The following is a 22914-nucleotide window of genomic DNA, read 5'->3' as shown; positions in this document are numbered from 1 at the left end:
CTTCACCCCTTGTATGTCAGTAAATGTGTTAAATGAGATAACCTGCACCCCTTGTATGTCGGTGAATGTGATAAATGAGATAACCTGCACCCCTTGTATGTCAGTAAATGTGATAAATGAGATAACCTGCACTCCTTGTATGTCAGTAAATGTGATAAATGAGATAACCTTCACCCCTTGTATGTCAGTAAATGTGATAAATGTGATAACCTTCACTCCTTGTATGTCGGTAAATGTGATAAATGTGATAACCTGCACCCCTTGTATGTCAGTAAATGTGATAAATGAGATAACCTTCACCCCTTGTATGTCAGTAAATGTGATAAATGAGATAACCTTCACCCCTTGTATGTCGGTGAATGTGATAAATGAGATAACCTGCACCCCTTGTATGTCAGTAAATGTGATAAATGAGATAACCTTCACCCCTTGTATGTCAGTAAATGTGATAAAAGAGATAACCTGCACCCCTTGTATGTCAGTAAATGTGATAAATGAGATAACCTTCACCCCTTGTATGTCTTGTCATATTTCCTGGACAAACTACGATATCAACACTGTATTTGTAATCATCGGGTTCCACGCATGCGCAGATCAGGATGGGATGTTTTAGGATACGTGGATGGCAGATGACACCACACCGGGACTCTTCTTCCTTTCTCTCCCTCCTTCCTTTTCTCTTCATATATTTAACAGTCTCCCTTTACCTCTTCTGTTCCTCTTTTTTTTTTTTTTTTTTTTTTTACCGAGCGCCTCTTCTCTTTTCCTTCTTTTTCCAATTCTCTTTCTATATTTCCTTTTCCTTTATTTTTTCCTTTTCCGTTTATCTATCACCTCTTCTCTGTCTCCACTTTCTCTTCAGTAATTTTGTTTCCACTTTCTAATACACACTCTTTCTTCCCTTCCCTATCCCTTCCAATAACTGTTTTCCTATCCATTTTTATCTGTCTCCTTTCCTTTCCTTTCTTCCCTTCTATCCACTCCTTTTCCTCCTCCTTCTCTTCTTCTATCTGTCTCCTTTCCTTTCCTTTCTTCCCTTCTATCTACTCCTCTTCCTCCTCCTTCTCCTCCTCCTCCTCCTTCTCCTCCATTCAACACACATGATGCACGGAATTGCCAAGCTGCCGGGGTGTAGAAAACGGCTCCTCCAAGTCACCATGGGCCGTATTCTTCAACCTTCCGGCGTGAGGTATGATAAGAGGTGACATGGGTCGGCATTCTCAGACGCTTCCATCTCTCACATCGACTCTTTCCAAAGGCCAAAAAGGAGTTCAATCGGGTCTTCATGAGTGTTTCTTTAGGTTCATGGTACAGAAGAAGGGTCAGAGTACCGCCAGGGTCATAAAAGTACCTCTGGAAATGCCCCAAACTCCTACGAAAGCCACATATATGGCCTTTGGAAAGAGTCGATGTGAGAGATGGAAGCGTATGAGAATGCCGACCCATGTCACCTCTTATCATACCTACAAGCCACCCAGATCATCGCGTCACCCTCCATCGCTTCTACAACCCATCCATGTCACCCAGTTCAGCCTTGTTTAGCTCCCCAAGCCTCTTCAGAGTACCCAGGTCATTTTTCCTTCTGTCTCTGCTTGTCCTTCCCAGATCATCACGTAACCCTATATCACCTTCACAAGCCGCCTTCTTTCACTCCTACAAGCCTTTACAAATCATCTAAATCATCCAACCCCCTTTGTCTCACTCCTCTACGCCTTTACGAACCAACTAAATCATCCAACCCCCTTTGTCTCACTCCTATAAGCCTTTACGAACCAACTAAATCATCCAACCCCCTTTGTTTCACTCCTCTACGCCTTTACGAACCAACTAACTCATCCAACCCCCTTTGTCTCACTCCTATACGCCTTTACGAACCAACTAACTCATCCAACCCACTTGGTTTCACTCCTATACGCCTTTACGAATCAACTAATTCATCCAACCCCCTTTGTCTCACTCCTATACGCCTTTACGAATCAACTAATTCATCCAACCCCCTTTGTCTCACTCCTATACGCCTTTACGAACCAACTAATTCATCCAACCCCCTTTGTCTCACTCCTATACGCCTTTACGAATCAACTAATTCATCCAACCCCCTTTGTCTCACTCCTATACGCCTTTACGAACCAACTATATCATCCAACCCCCTTTGTTTCACTCCTATACGCCTTTACGAACCAACTAATTCATCCAACCCCCTTTGTTTCACTCCTATACGCCTTTACGAACCAACTAATTCATCCAACCCCCTTTGTCTCACTCCTATACGCCTTTACGAACCAACTAACTCATCCAACCCCCTTTGTTTCACTCCTATACGCCTTTACGAACCAACTAATTCATCCAACCCACTTGGTTTCACTCCTATACGCCTTTACGAACCAACTAACTCATCCAACCCACTTTGTTTCACTCCTCTATGGCTTTACGAACCAACTAATTCATCCAACCCCCTTTGTTTCACTCCTATACGCCTTTACGAACCAACTAATTCATCCAACCCCCTTTGTCTCACTCCTATACGCCTTTACGAACCAACTAATTCATCCAACCCGCTTTGTTTCACTCCCCAAGCCTCTTCAACGTATCCAGGTCATCATTCCCTCTGTCTCTGCTTGTCCTTCAACTCCCGCTTCCCGCCTAACACCAGCACGTGACTCAGGCGACGCTGACTTATGCTGCGCCGACGAGGCAGACCTGATGAGGCGCCCTTGTCACAATATCCGGTGGTGTCGGCGGCGGCGGAGGCGGGGATGGGGGTGTTGTGGAATGGCGGGGGAGATTGCTGTGACTGATGGGGCTGCGTAGTTGACTGTGGTGGGGACTAAGGACGTTGGGGACTGGGGACTGGGGTGATAGGGACCTTGGGGATATTGGGGGCTGAGTTGGGGAATGAGGTGGGAACCAAGGACGTTGGAGATTGTGGAGACTGGGGTGACAGGGACCTTGGGGATATTGGGGGCTGCGTTGGGGAATGAGATGGGGACTAAGGACGTTGGGGACTGGGGTGATAGGGGCCTTGGGGATACTGGGGGCTGCGTTGGGGAATGAGGTGGGGACTATGGACGTTGGGGACTGGGGACTGGGGTGATAGGGACCTTGGGGATGTTGGGGGCTGAGTTGGGGAAAGAGATGGGGAATAAGGACGTTGGGGACTGGGGACTGGAGTGATAGGGATCTTGGGGATGTTGGGGGCTGAGTTGGGGAATGAGGTGGGGACTAAGGACGTTGGGGACTGGGGCCTGGGGTAATAGGGACCTTGGGACTGCATTGGGGAATGAGATGGGGACTAAGGACGTTGGGGAGTGTGGATTGGGGATACTGTGGGCTGAGTTGGGGAATGAGGTGGGGACTAAGGACGTTGGGGATTGTGGTGACTGGGGTTATAGGGACCTTGGGACTGCGTTGGGGAATGAGATGGGGACTAAGGACGTTGGGGACTGGGGTGATAGGGACCTTGGGGATGTTGGGGGCTGCGTTGGGGAATGAGATGGGTACTAAGGACGTTGGGGAGTGGGGACTGGGGTGATAGGGACCTTGGGGATGTTGGGGGCTGAGTTGGGGAATGAGATGGGGACTAAGAACGTTGGGGAGTGTGGGTTGGAGTGATAGGGGCCTTGGGGAGGTTGTAGGCTGAGTTGGGGAATGAGGTGGGGACTAAGGACGTTGGGGACTGGGGACTGGGGTGATAGGGACCTTGGGGATGTTGGGGGCTGAGTTGGGGAATGAGGTGGGGACTAAGGACGTTGGGGACTGGGGTGATAGGGACCTTGGGGATGTTGGGGGCTGAGTTGGGGAATGAGGTGGGGATTAAGGACGTTGTTGACTGGGGACTGGGGTGATAGGGACCTTGGGGATGTTGGGGGCTGAGTTGGGGAATGAGGTGGGGACTAAGGACGTTGGGGACTGGGGACTGGGGTGATAGGGACCTTGGGGATGTTGGGGGCTGAGTTGGGGAATGAGGTGGGGACTAAGGACGTTGGGGACTGGGGTGATAGGGACCTTGGGGATGTTGGGGGCTGAGTTGGGGAATGTGGTGGGGACTAAGGACGTTGGGGACTGGGGTGATAGGGACCTTGGGGATGTTGGGGGCTGCGTTAGGGAATGGGGTGGGGACTAAGGACGTTGGGGACTGGGGACTGGGGTGATAGGGACCTTGGGGATATTGGGGGCTGAGTTGGGGAATGAGGTGGGGACTAAGGACGTTGGGGACTGGGGAATGGGGTGATAGGGACCTTGGGACTGCGTTGGGGAATGAGGTGGGGACTAAGGACGTTGGGGACTGTGGTGATTGGGGTGATAGGGACCTTGGGACTGCGTTGAGGAATGGGATGGGGACTGAGGACGTTGGGGACTGTGGTGATTGGGGTGATAGGGACCTTGGGACTGCGTTGGGGAATGGGATGGGGACTAAGGACGTTGGAGACTGGGGAATGGGGTGTAGGGACCTTAAGACTGCGTTGGGGGAATGGGATGGGGACTAAGGACGTTGGGGACTGTGGTGATTGGGGTGATAGGGACCTTGGGACTGCGTTGGGGAATGAGGTGGGGACTAAGAACGTTGGGGCTTTTGGGTTCTTACGTAAGAGTGAGGGGGATGTTGGGGTCTCTTTAGGGATTAGTGGGGCTGCGTAGGGAACTGTGATGGGGACTAAGAACGTTGGGGAGTGGGGACTGAGTACATGGGGAACTCGGTTAGGCAGGAGTGATGGGCAGAGGAAGAGGAGGAGGAGGAGGAGGAGGAGGAGATGGAAAGGAAGAAGGAAAGGATGCATTTACCGAAAAGGAAAGGGGGGGAGATATAGATAAGGAAAGGGGAGGAAGAAGGAGGAGGAGGAAGAGGAGATGGAAGGGAGGAAAGGAAGGGAAACAACCAAATATAACCGAACATTGGTGAGAGATGCAGAGACAGTTCAAGGTGACGGGGATTGCAAAAGATAGGATGAGTCCAAGGGCAGCAGAGTGGCGTGTGGCAGGGCGGGTTGTGTTGGCGGGGTGTTGAATGGGTGCGCTGATAGAGGCGGAACTGTAGCTGTAGCAAGAATCAGATAGGAGATGCAGGCAGTTAACAAGGTGACGGGGATTGCAAGGGGGATGAAAGGGCAAGGTCAGCAGAGTGGCGAGTGGGCAGGGTGGGTTGTGTTGGCGGGGTGATGCATGCAGAGTGTGTGTGTGTGTGTGTGTGTGTGTGTGTGTGTGTGTGTGTGTGAGAGAGAGAGAGAGAGAGAGAGAGAGAGAGAGAGAGAGAGAGAGAGAGAGAGAGAGAGAGAGAGAGAGAGAGAGAGAGAGAGAGAGAGAGAGAGAGAGAGAGAGAGAGAGAGAGAGAGAGAGAGAGAGAGAGAGAGAGAGAGAGCGAGAGAGAGAGAGAGAGAGAGAGAGAGAGAGAGAGAGAGAGAGAGAGAGAGAGAGAGAGAGAGAGAGAGAGAGAAGGCTGCAGGGGCTGTTGGCTTGGCGGCAGGGAGTCGAAGGGCGTTGGTGGGTGACGGTGGTGGTGGTGGTGGAGGTGATGGTGGAGGTAGATTTGCGGGTGATTGGGGTTTGGGGAGGTGAGGAGTGTGGTGGTGGTGGTGGTGATGTTCGAGGGGCGTTGGTGGGTGACAGTGGTGGTGGTGGTGGCGGTGTTGTGAGGCTGCAGGGCGTGGTTTGTGCATGCGTGGCGCTGTTGTGTTTCCTGCCGCGGGTCTCTTAGTCACTCCCGCCCGCCCGCCCCTGCCCGCCCGAGAAATGCACAATGCTCTCTCTCTCTCTCTATCTATCTATCTATCTATTTCTCACTAGGACAGCCGCAGCACAACCTTCAAAATTTGAGTAGAATATCAACCAGAGTCATGAAGTGAGATCTAAAAATAGTAACTTCGAATATGCGGTACAGAGCTATAAAAAAAAAAAAAAAAAAAAAGTGCGTTATTCAGGATCTTGATGTCAAAGTCGCGACCAGCAACAACATGTCCCAACAATGCACTGAGGCAGCAAATACAGCGAGGACGCAGGATGTGGGGCTTCATCAACAGGATCCTTCACTACCACTACACAAGCTTAATCAGACCTCATTTAGAGTACGCTGTTCAGTTTCTGTTCTCTTCCTTGCGCAACAAACCGTACGAGGAAAGACGATAAGATATCTTCAGGTTTTCTCTCTTAGAAGCGCTGCCGCGAAGGGAACTGGCTTAGATATCTTAAAATTACTCATGGCTCAAGGAATGTGGATGACTCAGAATTATTTGTGATCGACTCTTACAAGCTGCGAACGAAAAATAATGACGCAAAAATGAAGTGTAAACAAATAAATTTAGAGTGCACCTTAATATTTTTTTTCACTAAACCGTTATAAAATGAAACGCGCGCTCACCTTCATGTTTTCGGTGCAACACGATTGACTGATAATAAAATAAAAAAAATAAACCATATACTCGACAGCCACTTCCTGCGCGCTAACATAAGGCGGTCGGTCCCGTTTGACGTCGCTTCACTTAGGTTTGGTGGGCGCAGCATGAGCCAAGCAAGAATGGCGCCACTATAAAATACTTCCACGCGTCACTAACAGACTGGGGCCGAGCAAAAGACCCCAACAAAAAAGTTAACCGGTGCAATAGGACGAACGTAAAAATGAAAAAAGACCACCTAGTTCTGTGTGGTCTAAACATCTAAGTATATCTATTTTTTTTCTCTCTCTCTCTCTCTCTCTCTCTCTCATTCACTCACTCACTCACACACTCACACACACACACACACACACACACACACACACACACACACACACACACACACGTTGACACACTCATTCATCTTGACTCATGGTTTCTTTCTGGCCACTGCTTTCATGTACACTCTCCTGCATCGCCTGGCAGAGTCTACTGTTTTTATCTGCTAATATATATTTTCGTACCGTGCCGACTAGACCACTCCATTATTCCGCCTTCACCTTGTTTTGATGTTGGTAGAGACGCGCTGTTTCTGGGTACTCCTTGCGTCTCTTTACTTGCTTTTCATATAATCTTAGTTGGTGGGTAGTGTGATGCAGAATATATCAGAATCTTGAGTTATCGGCCGCTTTTCCTTGTACAGATGCGGTGTTTCTGGGAACTAGTTGCGTCTCGATTTGGGTCTATAATTGATCTTAGTTGGTGGGTTGTGGGATATGTCAGAATCTTCTCTTCTCTTCCCTTGTCAAAATATATTCATTGTTGTTGTTGAGATCTGAGACCACTGAGAACTAATTGCATTCCTTTTTGATTAACTGTAACTGATGCTTCTTGTAAAACCTTAATTGTGTGGTCTGTGTCATAGAAAACATCACAATCCTCGCTTTTCGACTATGATTTCAGTATATTTGTTGTCTCACACGAAGCTGCTGAGTCCTTTGTGTATTCCTCTCCTTTGGCTCTCTGGTATCTCTCTTTTTACTCTTAGTTTCTTAATAGTTTGTGTTGTCTCACGTAGAACACCTTATAATCTTTGCTTCTCGACTCTGATTTTCGTTTATATGTTGTCTCACACGAAGATTCTAGGTCATCTGTGCAGTCTTCTTCTTTGACTCTCATGTGTTTCTCTTTTTACTCTCAGTTTCTTAATACTTTGTGATGTCTCATGCAGAACTCCTCATAATCTTTGCTTCTCGACTCTGATTTTCGTTTATTTATTGTCTTACACGAAGATTCTAGGTCATCGGTGCTTTCCTCTCCTTTGCCTCTCGTGCATTTCTCTTTTTGTTTCTTAATAGTTAGTGTTGTCTCATGCAGAATACCTCATAATCTTTGCTTCTCGACTCTGATTTTCGCTTATTTGTTGTCTCACACGAAGATTCTAGGTAATCTGTGCAATCTTCTCCGTTGGCTCTCTTGTACGTCTGTTTTTACTCTTAATTTCTTAATATAAACGTAAATTCTGAATAGTTTGATTTGTCTTATACAGAACATCTCATAATCTTCGCTTCTCGACTCTGATTTTCGTTTATTTGTTGTCTCACACGAAGTTTCTGGGTCCTTTGTGCATTCCTCTTCTTTGGCTCTCGGGTATTCCTCATTTTACTCTCAGTTTCGTAGTAGTGTGTGTTGTCTCATGCAGAACACCTCATAATCGCTGACTTTGATTTCCACTTACTTGTTGTCACACGAAGATTCTAGGTCCCTATCGCATTCCTCTCGTTTGGCTCCCGTGCACGGCTCTTTTTACTTTCCACTTCTTAATATAAACGTGAATTCTGAATAAGACACCTACCGAACGGGCGTGAGCTACTCCCGGTGAGGATATATGGGAAGCGAGGAGGGTGCTGAAGCCCTTCAAAGACCCTTCCCATGTCCTCACTAACCGTTTCCCTTTTGTCTCATAAACACCAGAGAGCAGTTCAGCATGCTCTCTAAAGACAGTTCCTCTCTCTTTCTACACCACACTACATTCACAAAACACACACACCTTTTCCCAAAATTCAAAATTCAAAATGGCTAACGAAAACACCGCCTCGGAGTCCCCGCCTGGGGGGGGGGGGACCATAAATTCCCCCAGGGAGGACTCCCCTTCTGGCTGCCGACTTGAGAGGTGTCCTGATAACTCCTCGAACCTCCTCCTTATCAATTTCTGCAACATTCGCGGTCTTCGTTCTAATTTTCATTCTGTGGAACACCATATCTCCTCTAAACCTCACCTTCTCTTCCTCACCGAAACACAGGTTTCTGAGGCTACTGACAGCAACCTTTACTCTGTTCCCTCCTACTATCTCTATCCTAAATTTCAATCTAAAGCTGGATGTTGCGCCTACGTGCGCAACGACATCACTTGCTCTCGTGCCCACGACCTTGACTCTCCTGAATTTTATACCATCTGGCCAAGACTTCATTGTCATTCTATTACTAAATACATCTGTGCTGTTTATCTCTCGCCTAACTCTACTAACTATGTTAAATTCTTTGACTATTTGAACTCTAAAGTGGAGCACATCTTGACTCACTCTCCCTTTGCTGAAATCTCCATCTTGGGAGATTTCAATGTTCACCACCAGCTTTGGCTTTCATCCTCTTTCACTGACCAGCCTGGTGAACAAGCCTACAGCTTTGCTCTCCTCAACGACCTAGAGCAGTTGGTTCAGCACCCTACTCGTATTCCCGACTGTCTTGGAGACAGGCCCAACATTCTGGACCTCTTCCTTACCTCTAATCCTTCTGCTTACTCTGTCAAACTGTTCTCTCCGTTGGGCTCCTCCGATCATAACCTTATTTCTGTATCCTGTCCTATCGCTCCTGTGCATCCTCTGGACCCACCGAAGAAGCGATGCTTCTGGCATTTTGCTTCAGCTCGGTGGGACGACCTGACGATGTACTTTTCCGATTTCTCGTGGAATGATTACTGCTTCCAGGAGAGAGACCCCTCTGTGTGTGCTCAGCGCATCACAGAGGTGATTGTCTCTGGAATGGAGGCATACATTCCACGTACTTTCTCTATTCCTCATGCTAAAAAGCCTTAGTTTAATCATGCTTGTTCTCGTGTTATTAAAGATAGAGAGGTAGCTCACAAAAGGTTCCAGAGCCGTCGAACTCCCGCTAACTTTGATCTTTACATTTCAGCCCGGAATCGTGCCAAATCTTCTTTCATTAATAGAAAATGTCAACACCTTGCTTCTTCTAATTCTTCCCGTGACTTCTGGCATCTAGCCAAAAATATCTCCTCCAATTTCACTTCTTCCTCTTTCCCTCCTCTCCCTAACCCTGACGGCAGCACTGCCGTCTAATCTGTCTCTAAGGCTGAACTCTTCGCTCAAACTTTCTGTAAGAACTCCACCCTGGACGATTCTGGGCATATTCCTCCTACTCATCCCCCCTCTGACTCCTTTATGCCTGTTATTAAGATTCTTCCAAATGATGTTTTCTATGCCCTCTCTGGCCTCAACTCTCAGAAGGCTTATGGACCTGATGGAGTGCCTCCTACTGTCCTTAAAAACTGTGTTTCTGTGCTGACACCCTGCCTGGTCAAACTCTTTCGTCTCTGCCTATCAACATCTATCTTTCCTTCCTGCTGGAAGTATGCCTTTGTACAGCCTGTGCCTAAGAAGGGTGACCGTTCCAATCCCTCAAACTACCGCCCTATAGCTTTACTTTCATGTCTATCTAAAGCTTTCGAATCAATCCTTAACCGGAAGATTCAAAAGCACCTTTCCACTTCTAACCTTCTATCTGATCGCCAGTATGGATTCCGCAAGGGATGTTCTACTGGCGATCTTCTTGCTCTCTTAACTGACTCTTGGTCATCCTCTCTTAGCCGTTTTGGTGAAACTTTCTCTGTTGCGCTAGACATATCGAAAGCCTTCGATAGAGTCTGGCAACAGTCTTTGCTTTCTAAACTGCCCTCTTTCGGATTCTATCCCTCTCTCTGTTCCTTTATCTCCAGTTTCCTTTATGGCCGTTCTATCTCTGCGGTGGTAGACGGTCACTGCTCTTCCCATAAACCTATCAACAGTGGCGTTCCACATGGCTCTGTCCTATCACCCATTCTCTTCCTGTTATTCATCAATGATCTTCTTTCCATAACAAACTGTCCTGTCCACTTATACGCCGACGACTCCACTCTGCATTATTCAACTTCTTTCAATAGAAGACCCTCTCAACAAGAAGTACACGACTCCAGACTGGAGGCTGCAGAACGCTTAACCTCAGACCTTGCTGTCATTTCCGATTGGGGCAGAAGGAACCTTGTGTCCTTCAATGCCTCAAAAACTCAATTTCTCCACCTATCAACTCGACACAATCTTCCAAACACCTATCCCCTATTCTTCGACAACACTCAGCTGTCACCGTCTTCAACACTAAACATCCTCGGTCTATCCTTAACTCAAAATCTCAACTGGAAACTTCATATCTCCTCTCTCGCTAAATCAGCTTCCTCGAGGTTGGGCGTTCTGTATCGTCTCCGCCAGTTCTTCTCCCCCGCGCAGTTGCTATCCATATACAGGGGCCTTGTCCGCCCTCGTATGGAGTATGCATCTCACGTGTTGGGGAGCTCTACACATACAGCCCTTTAGTGCAGAGTGGAGTCTAATGGTCTTTGTCTCATCAGCTCTCCTCCTCCTACTGATAGTCTTCTACCTCTTAAATTCCGCCGCGATGTTGCCTCTCTTTCTATCTTCTATCGATATTTCCACGCTGACTGCTCTTCTGAACTTGCTAACTGCATGCCTCCCCCCCTCCCGCGACCTCGCTGCACACGACTTTCTACTCATGCTCATCCCTATACTGTCCAAACCCCTTATGCAAGAGTTAACCAGCATCTTCACTCTTTCATCCCTCACGCTGGTAAACTCTGGAACAATCTTCCTTCATCTGTATTTTCTCCTGCCTACGACTTGAACTCTTTCAAAAGGAGGGTATCAGGACACCTCTCCCCCCGAAATTGACCTTTCTTTCGGCCACCTCTTTTGATTATTTTTTGGGAGCAGCGAGTAGCGGGCTTTTTTTTATTATTGTTTTCTTTTTTTTGTGCCCTTGAGCTGCCTCCTTTGTTGTGAAAAAAAAAAGTTTTTTCTTATGCAGAACACCTCATAATCTTGGCTCTTCGACTTTGATTCCCGCTTATTTGTTGTCACACGAAGATTCTAGTTCCTTATTGCATTCCTGTTATTTGGCTCCCGGACACGGCTCTTTTTACTTACCACTTCTTAGTATAAACGTGAATTCTGAATAATTTGTTTTTTCTTACACAGAACATCTAATCTTGGCTTCTCAACTCTGATTCCCGCTTACTTGTTGTCACACGAAGATTCTAATTCATTATTGTATTCCTTTTATTTGGCTCTCGTGCACAGCTCTTTTTACCCTCCATTTCTTAATATAAAGGTTTGTGTCCAGCTGAACATTCCCCGAACTTGACTTTCCGACCTTTGATTCGTGTTTGTTTGTTGTGGGGACCCAGAGATCAGGCTTCTGGGAGCTCACTGCGTTCCTGTAGTTTAGTTCAGCTCTCTTTCTCTCTTAATCTGTTTTTCTATATCTCATTCTTTCTCGATATTGAACATTTTCTAATCTTTACTCCTCGGTTTCATGCCAATAGATTCTCCTCCATTGGTTAGTCACAGGTTCTTATTGGTTTGACTTTTATTTCTCTCTTAGTCTGTTTTTGTCTCATTCTCTTTTGTTATTAAGTTTTTTTTTCACGCATAGTATCTTTATTTTTACTCTCTCAATTCCTTTCCTTTGGTTACCGTCAGGAACTCTTCTTGCTTCATCTCTTTTTCTCTTTGTCTGTTTTCATTATCTCATTCTCTTTTTATACTGATTTTTTTCCCTCTCAGAATATTATTTAATCGTTATTTTTAGATTTCATGTCAACTATTAGATTTCCTTTCTATTGATTACTGTCATAAACTCTACTAACTTTGGCTCCATTTGCTTCTCAGTCTATTTTCTATCTAGTTCTCTTTGGATTTCGACTTTTCCTCATGCAGAACTCTGTCTAATCTTCCTCCTCGGCCGTGTCAATAGCTTCCCTCCGATGGTTACCTTCATCAGCTCTTCTCGCTCTCCTAATTTGGTCATTTGTCTCTCTATCTCTCAAATTAGCGGGTTATGTCATGCCGAACCTTGCCCAATCTTGGCTCCTTGACCTCCGCCTTCAGTTATTTGTTGTTGCTGCGGAGTTATGCGTCTCGAGGGCGCTGCACGTGTGGACATGAGCCGCTGTGAGTAAGACTGAAGGCACGGCTTGACACACGAAGAACAACACGGCCTTATTAAACATCGACCTTCACCTTCACTGCTAAAACCCAAGGCTGTGAGAAAGGGAAAATGAACACAAAGAATAACAAATAAATGAAGAAGAGAAGACAGGGAGATAGAAGATGAACCATGATGAATTGGAAAATGAAGAGAATAGGAGAAAGAAAAGGAGGAGTGGACGAATGGGAATAAGAGAAGGTAAAATATTAGCTACAAAAAATGGAAAATGAACACGAAAAATAAGCAAAAAGAAGTGAAAGAAGGAGAGATACGGAGAAAGAAAGAAGAAAAGTGACGACGAAGAGGAAAAAGAAAGAGAAAAATGGACGAGGGAGAGAAGAGGAAGAAGAGGAGGAGGAAAAGATCTAGGAGCAGAAAAAGGAGGAGGAAGAAGGAAGAGGAGAAGGAGGAGGAGAAGGAGGAGGAGGAGGACGAAGAGGAGTAAAAAGAAAATGAGGATTGGGCGTAGGAATAAGATGAGGAGGAGGAGAAGGAGGAAGATATCTAGTAGGAGGAAGAAAGAGGAGGAAGAGAAGGAAGGAGGAGAAAAAGGAGGAGAGGGCAAGAACGAGAAGGAGAACGAAGAGAAGAAGAAGAAGTTGGAGAAGGAAAAGTTGGAGAAAGAAAAGTTTATGCCCAATTTTATCCACGCTTCGAAATATCCATCTAAAACTGTTAGCAATATTGATACTACATTATTTTCATTCTTTTCAATCCCAGAAACATGCGTCGGCAAACAGAAATTAAAGATTAGCTCAGAAAAGTAAAGGTAAACATCGACCCACCAGCAACTAAAAAAATATGAGAGATAAAATTGGAAGGTGAGTTTGTGTTTGTGAGTTTGTTTCCACTTCTAAAAAATCCGAAGCTGCAGAAAATTGAAAAGACGAGCATTAGGAAAAAAAGATTAACTGAAATAACCGAGGAAAACCTAAGAAAAAATAAGAAAAAATAAGAAAATTAAGCAAAAATAAGAAAACTGAGAAAAACAGACGCAGCACAAAATAGATATAGACGAAAATAGGAAAAAAGATGAACTAAGAAAACCAAAAAAATAACAAGAAAACCAAGAAAAATAAGAAAACTAAGAAAAATAAGAAAATCAAGAAAAATAAGAAAACCAAAAAACAAGAACAAATAAGAAAAAAAACTAAGAAAACCAAGAAAACCAAGAAAACTAAGAACACTAAGAAATATAAGAAAATAAAAAACTAAGAAAACCAAGAAAAATAAGAAAACTAAGAAAACCAAGAAAAATAAGAAAACTAAGAAAACCAAGAAAAATAAGAAAAATAAGAAAACCAAGAAAAATAAGAAAAATAAGAAAAATAAGAAAAACAAAAAACTAAGAAAACCAAGAAAAATGAGAAAACTAAGACAACTAAGAAAAATAAGAAAAACTAAGAAAACCAAGAAAAATAAGAACAAAGAAAAAACTAAGAAAACTAAGAAAAAAAAACTAAGAAAACCAAGACAAATAAGAAAACTAAGAAAACTAAGAGAAACATCTAGAGTCAAAATAAATATCAGAATGACTTAAATATTTTTCACCTCCAATCCTCTTTCCCCCTCCAATCTATTTCACCTCCAATCCTGTTTTTTTCTTCCAATCCTGTTTTTTTCTTTCCAATCCTGTTTTTTTCTTTCCAATCCTGTTTTTTTCTTTCCAATCCTGTTTTTTTCTTTCCAATCCTGTTTTTTTCTTTCCAATCCTGTGTTTTTCTTTCCAATCCTGTTTTTTTCTTTCCAATCCTGTTTTTTTCTTTCCAATCCTGTGTTTTTCTTTCCAATCCTGTGTTTTTCTTTCCAATCCTGTTTTTTTCTTTCCAATCCTGTTTTTTTCTTTCCAATCCTGTTTTTTCTTTCCAATCCTGTTTTTTTCTTTCCAATCCTGTTTTTTTCTTTCCAATCCTGTTTTTTTCTTTCCAATCCTGTTTTTTCTTTCCAATCCTGTTTTTTCTTTCCAATCATGTTTTTTTATTTCCAATCCTGTTCTTTCCAATCCTGTTTTTTTCTTTCCAATCCTGTTTTTTCTTTCCAATCCTGTTTTTTCTTTCCAATCCTGTTTTTTTCTTTCCAATCCTGTTTTTTTCTTTCCAATCCTGTTTTTTTCTTTCCAATCCTGTTTTTTTCTTTCCAATCCTGTTTTTTTCTTTCCAATCCTGTTTTTTTCTTTCCAATCCTGTGTTTTTCTTTCCAATCCTGTTTTTCACCTCCAACTGGCAGCGGAGAAAGAAATAATATACTAGAAAACGAGCATAAAAGAAACAAGCTGATAAAATATATACAAATAATAATAATAATAATAATAATAAACCGCTACCTACCCACACCTATACATCAAGGATAAATTCGAACACTGTGAAAGAAGAAAAAGAGGTAAGAAATAAGATAAATATATGATCAACGAGACAGCTAAACGGGTTCATGCAGACGCTGTTAATCATGTATTGAAGGTTCAGATGAGTCACTGAGGCTGTTGAAGAGTCCTGGAGAGAGAGAGAGGGGGGAGGGGAGAGAGAGAGAGAGAGAGAGAGAGAGAGAGAGAGAGAGAGAGAGAGAGAGAGAGAGAGAGAGAGAGAGAGAGAGAGAGAGAGAGAGAGAGAGAGAGAGTGTGTGGAGGTTATGGCATTACGTATATTTCTCTTATTTCTCCTCCAATCCTCCTTCCTCTCCTCTTCCTCCTTGTCAGTTTTCTTCCCCTTTTTCTTCTCCTTTTCTTCCTCCTCATCTTCTTCCTCTTCCTCTTCCTCGTCCTTCTTCTGCTACTCTTAGTCCCTCCTCCTCCTCCTCCTCCTCCTCCTTGTCACTCCTCTTCCTGGACACACTCGGAAGGTTAATTAGCGTTTTCCTGTTGGTCGTCAGGTCGTCACTCTCTCCCGAGGTCGTTCACTATGAGACTGTTTCCTGCTTTTTTTTTTTTGTTTACCTTAAGAGGACAACCAGGTGCTCTCTCTCTCTCTCTCTGCTTGTCTGTAAATATTTGTTCTACGTCGGTCTTGGTGTCTGTTTGCTTATGTGTGTGTCTGTATATCTGTTAGTCTGATCTCACACCTGCCTCCGTTATGCTTCTGTTTGTCTGTCCGTCTGTTGCTCTGTTTGTGTTCCGTTTAGAGTAGCTTGTTAGTATGTGTGTGTGTCCGTGTCTGTTGGTCTGAATGCCTGTCTGGGTGTTTATGTATGTGCTTGTTTCTTCATTTGTATGCATAATTATGTATAGTCTGTCCGTATGTCTGTTCACTGCCGTTTGTAAGTGCCTGTGTACTTGTCTAAATATGCTTGCCTACCTGTAAGTCTGTCCCTCTGAATAACTGCCTCTCAGTAAGCCTGCGTGCCTCTAAATATGTCCATTCGAGTGACTTTCAGAATGCTTGCGTGGCTGAGTCAACGTCTATATATCCATTGGTATGTCCCCGTCTGGCCGCCTGTCTGTCCCTTTCGTTCCCTTCCCGGCCAGGTCGTCGACGATCCACTTGTAAGCTGAGGGCGTTTTGCAGGAGCACGAACTGACAGAAAGGACACGGCGGGACCTCAAAGCTCTCCTTGCGTCACTCTCTCTATCTGTGTGTGTGTGTGTGTGTGTGTGTGTGTGTGTGTGTTTGTGTGTGTGTGTGTGTGTGTGTGTGTGTGTTTGACGCCCAGGCCCCCAGACACACGCCCTCCGCCGCTGCCTCGCTTTGGGCGTTTCCAAGACCTCGTGGTTAAGTTTCATAAGTTTCATTGCGCGGGGCCTTCAGGGACGTGCCCAGAAAGTTGTTGATCTGAGATTTTTTTTCCTCTCTGTCTGTCTGTGCCTGTCTCTGTCTATTTATTTCCTTTTTTTCTTTTTCTTTCCGTTTCTTTCCTCCTTTCTTTTTATCTTTTTTTTGTTCTTGATCTATCGATCTCTATCTTAGTTTATCTATCTATCTATCTGTCTATTAGTCCATCTATCTATTTATCTATCTATCTACCTCTTCAGTCTGACTTTTTTTTAGTTCAAATGTATTTTCCATCCTTGGGTGACTGAGATTCTATTAATAATCCTTTTTTTTCATTTATTTTGTTAATTTACTTATTCATATTCATTAATTTTGGTCTCTAATTATTTTTTGTTCATCATTATTTATTCACTCAATGATAACTTACTCCATTTATTTTTTCATCATTGTCAAACTTAATAAGGTTTTTGGTGTTCCGATATATTCAGTTTCCAATATAACGGCTATTTATTTTTTCTATATTACTCGGCCTCGCAAACAAAGTATCATGAACAAAGGTATAATTTTCGACTTTCAGGTGTGCAATTCCTCCCTTTCTTTTTTTCTTCTTCTAACAGACGGTCGGCCCAAATATGCCTCGAGCTGACGTATACGTTTATTATCGTCATTGGTCGGGAGTCACTTGCTAGGGAATAAAAACGAACTCGCAAACCAATCAGCCACACGCACTCTTACGCCCTTCTTCTTCCTCTGAATCTACGGAAATACCTAAGTACGCAATGCTATACACACTTAACACCCAATGCTACACTCTTTTCACGCCCATACCCAAATTATTACCCATCCCAATACTCATTCCTCCCTATCCTAACCAAACCTAACTCCTCTCCCTCCTTCCTCCTTCCTTCCCCTTTTCTTCCCTTCTAATCTTCCTTCCCCTTTCTTTCCCGTCCCTTCCTTCCCCTCCTTCCTCCTTCCTTCCCCTTTTCTTCCCCTTTCTTTCCCGTCCATTCCTTCCCCTCCTTCCTCCATCCTTCCCCTTTTCTTCCCCTCTAATCTTCCTTCCCCTTTTCTTCCCTTCTAATTTTCCTTCCCCTACTTTCCCCTTTCTTTCCCGTCCCTTCCTTCCCCTCCATCCCCTACCTTCCCCTTTCCTTCCCGTCCCTTCCTTCCCCTCCTTCCTCCTTCCTTCCCCTACCTTCCCCGTCCCTTCCTTCCCCTCCTTCCTCCTTCCTTCCCCTTTCTTTCCCGTCCCTTCCTTCCCCTCCTTCCTCCTTCCTTCCCCTTTTCTTCCCCTCTAATCTTCCTTCCCCTTTCTTTCCCGTCCCTTCCTTCACCTCCTTCCTCCTTCCTTTCCCTTTGCTTCCCCTCTAATCTTCCTTCCCCTACCTTCCCCTTTCCTTCCCGTCCCTTCCTTCCCCTCCTTCCTCCTTCCTTTCCCTTTTCTTCCCTTCTAATCTTCCTTCCCCTTTCTTCCCCGTCCCTTATTCCCCCTCCTTCCCCTTGCCTTCCCTACTCCTCTAACCTTCCTTTCCCCCTTCCTTTCCTAACCCTTCATCTTGTCCTCCGTTAAACTTTCCTTTAATAACCTGACCTAACCAAACATAACTTAACGAAACTGAAACCGATGATTCTATTGAAGTGTGTTACCTACCTACGTAATCCTATACATGCTTAACACTCTCTGCTACACTCTCTCCGCACCCATACTCATCCCAATAACACTTTTTTCCCTTTCTTAACCAAAACTAACTTAACCTGACCTTACCAAACCTAACAACGAAACTAAAACCAATACATGCTTAACACCTCTCTGCTACACTCTTTCCACACCCATACCCATCCCAGTAACCCTTTTCTCCTTTTCCTAACCAAACCTAACTTAACCTGACCTAACCAAACATAACGAAACTAAAACCAATGACTCTACTGAAATGTGCTAACTACCTACGGCCTACGCAATGCTATACATGCTTAACAATCTCTGCTACACTCTTTCCACACCCACAATTAACCCAACAATACTCTTTCCTCCCTAACCTGACTAAACCTAACAATCTAATTCCAAAACCTCATCCTTCCTAAACCACACCCCTTTACATTCTTTCTGTGTTGTCTTTCTCTTTCAATAGGCGCACCTAACATTCCCATAGCCGATCCAGGATTCAGGACGTTTCCTAAGGTAGAGGAGGTGACGTTGTAATTGTATTTCGTAAAGAATCCTTATAACCAAAAACTAACTAAAATTATGAGTATTCTTTTCTTGAACACAACATTGAATAAACAACAGAACAATAACATGAAAATACGTATAGATACCGTTGCAAGATTGACGTACTCAGAGCACAGTATTTACCGGTTTCTGATGCCAAACTATTGCCAAGAAACATCAGAATTTAACTCTTTTAACGATAACTTAAAATTAGTTTCGTTATTGGAGCCCAGAAGACAGTTTGGGGTAGGAAGTCGGGAAATATAATCGGCTGAGTACGACAATCTCGCAACGTTGAGGCTGTAGCCCGCAGGCCCCAGGCAGCAGGCCCGCCATTTTGAGGGTGTCAGATACCTGAAATAGCATATTTTTACTGCGCAAAGCAGGTGATGTCACTTATTGTGACTTCGTGAGCTTTCATATTTATCTGTTTGTGTATATTTCATGGTGGCAAAACTTAAATTACTAGTTTCATTTTTACTAGTGACACGAATTTGTGACTGTTTATCACAGTAGAATTTCACTCTAATAAGTGAATCAGACCTCACAGAAATATTATCAGTGTGTGTATTAATGAAAACAAAGATAAGCACATACTTTGATTTAGCTCTAGGATGTCTCGTGGATCATTAATAAATAAAAACAAAATATCCGGATAGGCTACTCTTTAGCCCGTTACCTTCAATGGCCCCCAAAAAACAGTCCCTCCGCCAAGTTTGTACCCCACATTTGGTGATGTTAGGTACGCCTATTGGTGTTCTTCATATTCGTGCATGCATTTCCGTCTCAGAAAACAACAATATCCAACACTTATGCATATTTACATATAAAAAAAGGGAGTCCAGATTGCTATGTTACGAAACTCTGAAATTCGTTCCGCGTCACGATGAGTCAGCAACAGTGATTCCCAACACAACAGGCTCCTCCCAAAGTCCTTCTCCCCCCGGCCTTCCCCCTCAGTCTACATGCCTTAAAAAAAATAACAAGGTAGTTCAGATTGCCTTGTGATGAAACTCTGAAATTCGTTCCGCGTCACGATGAGTCAGCAACAGTGATTCCCAACACAACAGGCTCCTCCCAAGGTCCTCCTCGCGGCCTTCCCCCTCAGTCTATATGCATTACAAAAACAAGGAAACACAAACTGCGCCGCAACGGAACAAAAACCAGAGTCTTGTTATGGGTTACCTTCGATTAGCAACACGCCTGACTCCTCCCTCCGCCGCCCTCGCCCATCCTCCGCATAATATTATAAAAAAACTGTTGTATAACGAATCAAGGCAGGAGCTTCGTTACGCAGGACGTTTGATTACTAGCACAGATTATCTACCTCGGCTCCTTCCTTCCCCATCCGTTCCCCAATCCACCGTACATTATGCAGGACGTTTGATGACCAATACAGACTCACTCCCTGGCCAAGACTCTGGTTTCGTTACGCAGGATGTCTGATTACCCAAGTGATTACCCACACAGATTCACTGCCCAGGCTCCTCCCTTCGCCCGCCGTCCCCCATCCACCGTACATTCCACATTCCTCGCCTTCGACTCCGCCTTCCTCTCTTCTCCCCAACCCTCCGATGCCCCGACCTTGAGCAAAGACCTCAGAGGAGTCGTGCCCGTCGGTGAGCCAGATGGCGCCCGACGTCTCGATCGCTGGAGTCTTTGAACTTCCGAAGGTCACGAGAGCTCGGCAGCTGCCACGCGACCACCACACCTGCAGGAGGCGGATGCAGAGCGGCCGTCCCATAGGCCAGGTGGCGCGCTGTCCCCTAAAAGTCTATGAACCCTCGAAGGCCATGGCGTACAGGCAACACAACAGCTGCCACGCGACCGCCACGCTCACCGCCGCCGCCCGGGTCGCGTCCAGCACAACAGAATAAAGAAATTACAGTCCGCATGACAAAGACGGGCGGCCGCATCGCGCTGGGCTGGCCTCCAACACGCAGCGCGGACGGGGCGGCGGCAGCTGGGCGACAGGCGCCGTACACGACAAGTATGTATTGTAACGAACCCTGCAACGACTCACGGAGCGCTGACGGATGACGCGGCGGAGCACACGACGGAGGGAACGACATGAAGCGGCGGAGAGACGGAGCGGCGAGAAGGAAAGGGTTTGACTTGACACACACACACACACACACACACACACACACACACACACACACACACACACACACACACACACACGAGCTTACTCTATTATCTATTATAACAAAGAACTAAGAATGACTACCTCCTCCTATACCTCCTCCTCCTCCTCAGTCTCCTTCCTCTCCATCTCCCTATTTTCTCTCTCTTCTCTCTTTTTTTATCCTCCACCTGCCTCCCCCCCTCCCCCCCCCCCACACACACGAGCCTACTCTATTACCTATTATGACAAAGAACTAAGAATGACTACCTCCTCCTCCTCAGTCTCCTTCCTCTCCATCTCCTTATTTTCTCTCTCTCTTCCCTCTTTTTTTCCTCCACCTGCCTCCCTCCCCCCCCCTACCCCCCCACACACACATAGGCGGCGCTGAGTGGGCGTGAGTGTGAACCAGCGAAGGTCATGAACCGACTCAGCAGCTGCCACGCGTCGGACACACCTGCGGAGAGAGGCGGCCACGCTGACGCCACAACACGCCGCGCCACACCACCCTACGCCCACGATACGCCCACGATACGCCACGCCTTCCCGCGTCACCCTACGCCACATCATCCCTACGCTACGCTTTCCCATACCATCCCACGTCATTCCAAGCCACCCTACGCCCACGATACGCCACGCCTTCCCTACGCCACATCATCCCTACCCTACGCTTTCCCACGCCACCCCACGTCATTCAAAGCCACCCTACGCTAGACCATCCCTACGCTACGCCTTGCCACGCTATCCCACCCTAAGCCACTCTACGCCCACGCCTTCCCACGCCACCTACGCCTCCATAATAGTCGGTAATGGAGTAACAGTAATGGTGGCAGCAAGAAAGGCAGAGGAGGAGGAGGAGGAGGAAAAGGAGGAGGAGGAGGAGGAGGAGGAGGAGGAGGAGGAGGTGAAGGAGTGAGGAAGAAAGACAAGGAAATGGAGGAGAGAAAAGAGGGAGGTGAAAAGGAAAGTAGTGGAGGGATGAGGCGTTGAAATCAGAGGGAAAAAAGAAGAGGAAGAGGAGGAAAAGAAGGAGGAGGGAAGAGGAAAAAGAGGAAAACATGGGGGAAAATGAGGTAAATGATACATATGTGCGTGCCTGTGTGTGTGTGTGTGTGTGTGTGTGTGTGTGTGTGTGTGTGTGTGTGTGTGTGTGTGTGTGTGTGTGTGTGTTTGTGTGTGTGTGTGGGGGGGGGGGGGAGGGCAAATTAAGTGGAGGAAAAGGATACTGTGGAGGAGGAGGAGAAGTAGAGGAGGAGGAGGAGGAGGAGGAGGAGGAAAAGGAGGTGTATGTGTGGAGGGAAACCAGGTGGAGGAAAATGTAATGGAGGAGGAGGAAAGGTAAATGGGGAGGAGGAGGAGGAGGAGGAGGAGGAGGAGGAGGAGGAGGAGCAGGCATGTGTGTGTGTGCGTGTGTTTGTGTGTGGAAGGCAGGTGGCGGCGGGGGCGGCGGTGGCGGCGGCGAGGGTAATCTGCGAGGACAAAGTTTCTCCTTCAGAGCAACCGCGAAGGGCACGGGCTGTTGACCCTTTCCGCCGCCTCCGCCGCCGCCTCCCGTGCCCGCCAGCAGCCGCCCTCACTAACCAGCGCGCCCTTACTGCCGACTGCAATTAACGCTCTTACGCTCCTCTCCTCGCGGCAATTACTCGCCCGCCTAAACATTTGAGGCGCGGGGAAATGACGAGTGTGTGTGTGTGTGTGCGGCTGACGATGAATGTGATATGGGAGTGGAAAGGATAACGGAGAGGAGGAAGTGGGATGTGGATTTGCAGGGATAAGACGCCAGAGGGAACATAATGGTGGAATGAAACACGCTGAAGGTAACGGAAAGGAGAAAGGATAACGGAAAAGAGAAAGTTGGATGTAGATAAGGGGGACTAAGATGCCAGAAACATGGAAACATGGAAAGACAGGCAACACAAAGCCTGTTGCCTCACTACGAGGTTGCCTGCTCTATAGAGCTGTGATCTGCCTGACAGTCACTTGGTGCCTGCAGAGCAGATCAAAGCACTTCGGTGCGCACGTTCAGTTTACTCCTGCTGTCACAAAGTAACGGTCGATGCGATATTTGAAGGAGTTGATGGTTTCTGCACTTACTACTTCAGCAGGGAGATCATTCCAATGGCGTATGCTCGGTTGGAGGAGAAACTCTTGCCAATGTTTGTATTGCATCGCTTC

General features: G+C 45.8%; 1 protein-coding gene across 1 annotated transcript; it reads right to left on the bottom strand.

The window, feature by feature from the left end:
- Positions 1-2827: 2827 nt before the first annotated feature.
- On the bottom strand, positions 2828-20530 carry LOC127003093 (uncharacterized). Its single transcript, XM_050869507.1, has 4 exons — positions 20501-20530; positions 20199-20325; positions 3853-4046; positions 2828-2989 (listed from the first exon to the last, which is right to left on the bottom strand). Exons 1-4 carry the CDS (start codon positions 20528-20530, stop codon positions 2828-2830), a joined length of 513 nt encoding a protein of 170 aa, XP_050725464.1.
- Positions 20531-22914: the final 2384 nt, after the last annotated feature.

This window comes from Eriocheir sinensis, chromosome 24, assembly GCF_024679095.1.
Source record: "Eriocheir sinensis breed Jianghai 21 chromosome 24, ASM2467909v1, whole genome shotgun sequence".
Lineage (NCBI taxonomy): Eukaryota > Metazoa > Arthropoda > Malacostraca > Decapoda > Varunidae > Eriocheir > Eriocheir sinensis.
The sequence above is the reverse complement of the archived record's forward strand: the minus strand, read 5'-3'. Positions and strand labels throughout refer to the sequence as shown.

What these genes read in the sequence shown, in the direction of transcription:
- LOC127003093 (XM_050869507.1), bottom strand. Translation starts at nt 20,530, where the DNA reads ATGCGGCCGCCCGTCTTTGTCATGCGGACT. An exon ending in CCGTCTTTGTCATGCGGACT is followed by an intron (nt 20,326 to 20,500) that starts GTAATTTCTTTA and finishes CGCCTCCTGCAG; the next exon opens with GTGTGGTGGTCGCGTGGCAG. An exon ending in CAGCCCCCAACATCCCCAAG is followed by an intron (nt 2,990 to 3,852) that starts GTCCCTATCACC and finishes CAACGTCCTTAG; the next exon opens with TCCCCATCTCATTCCCCAAC.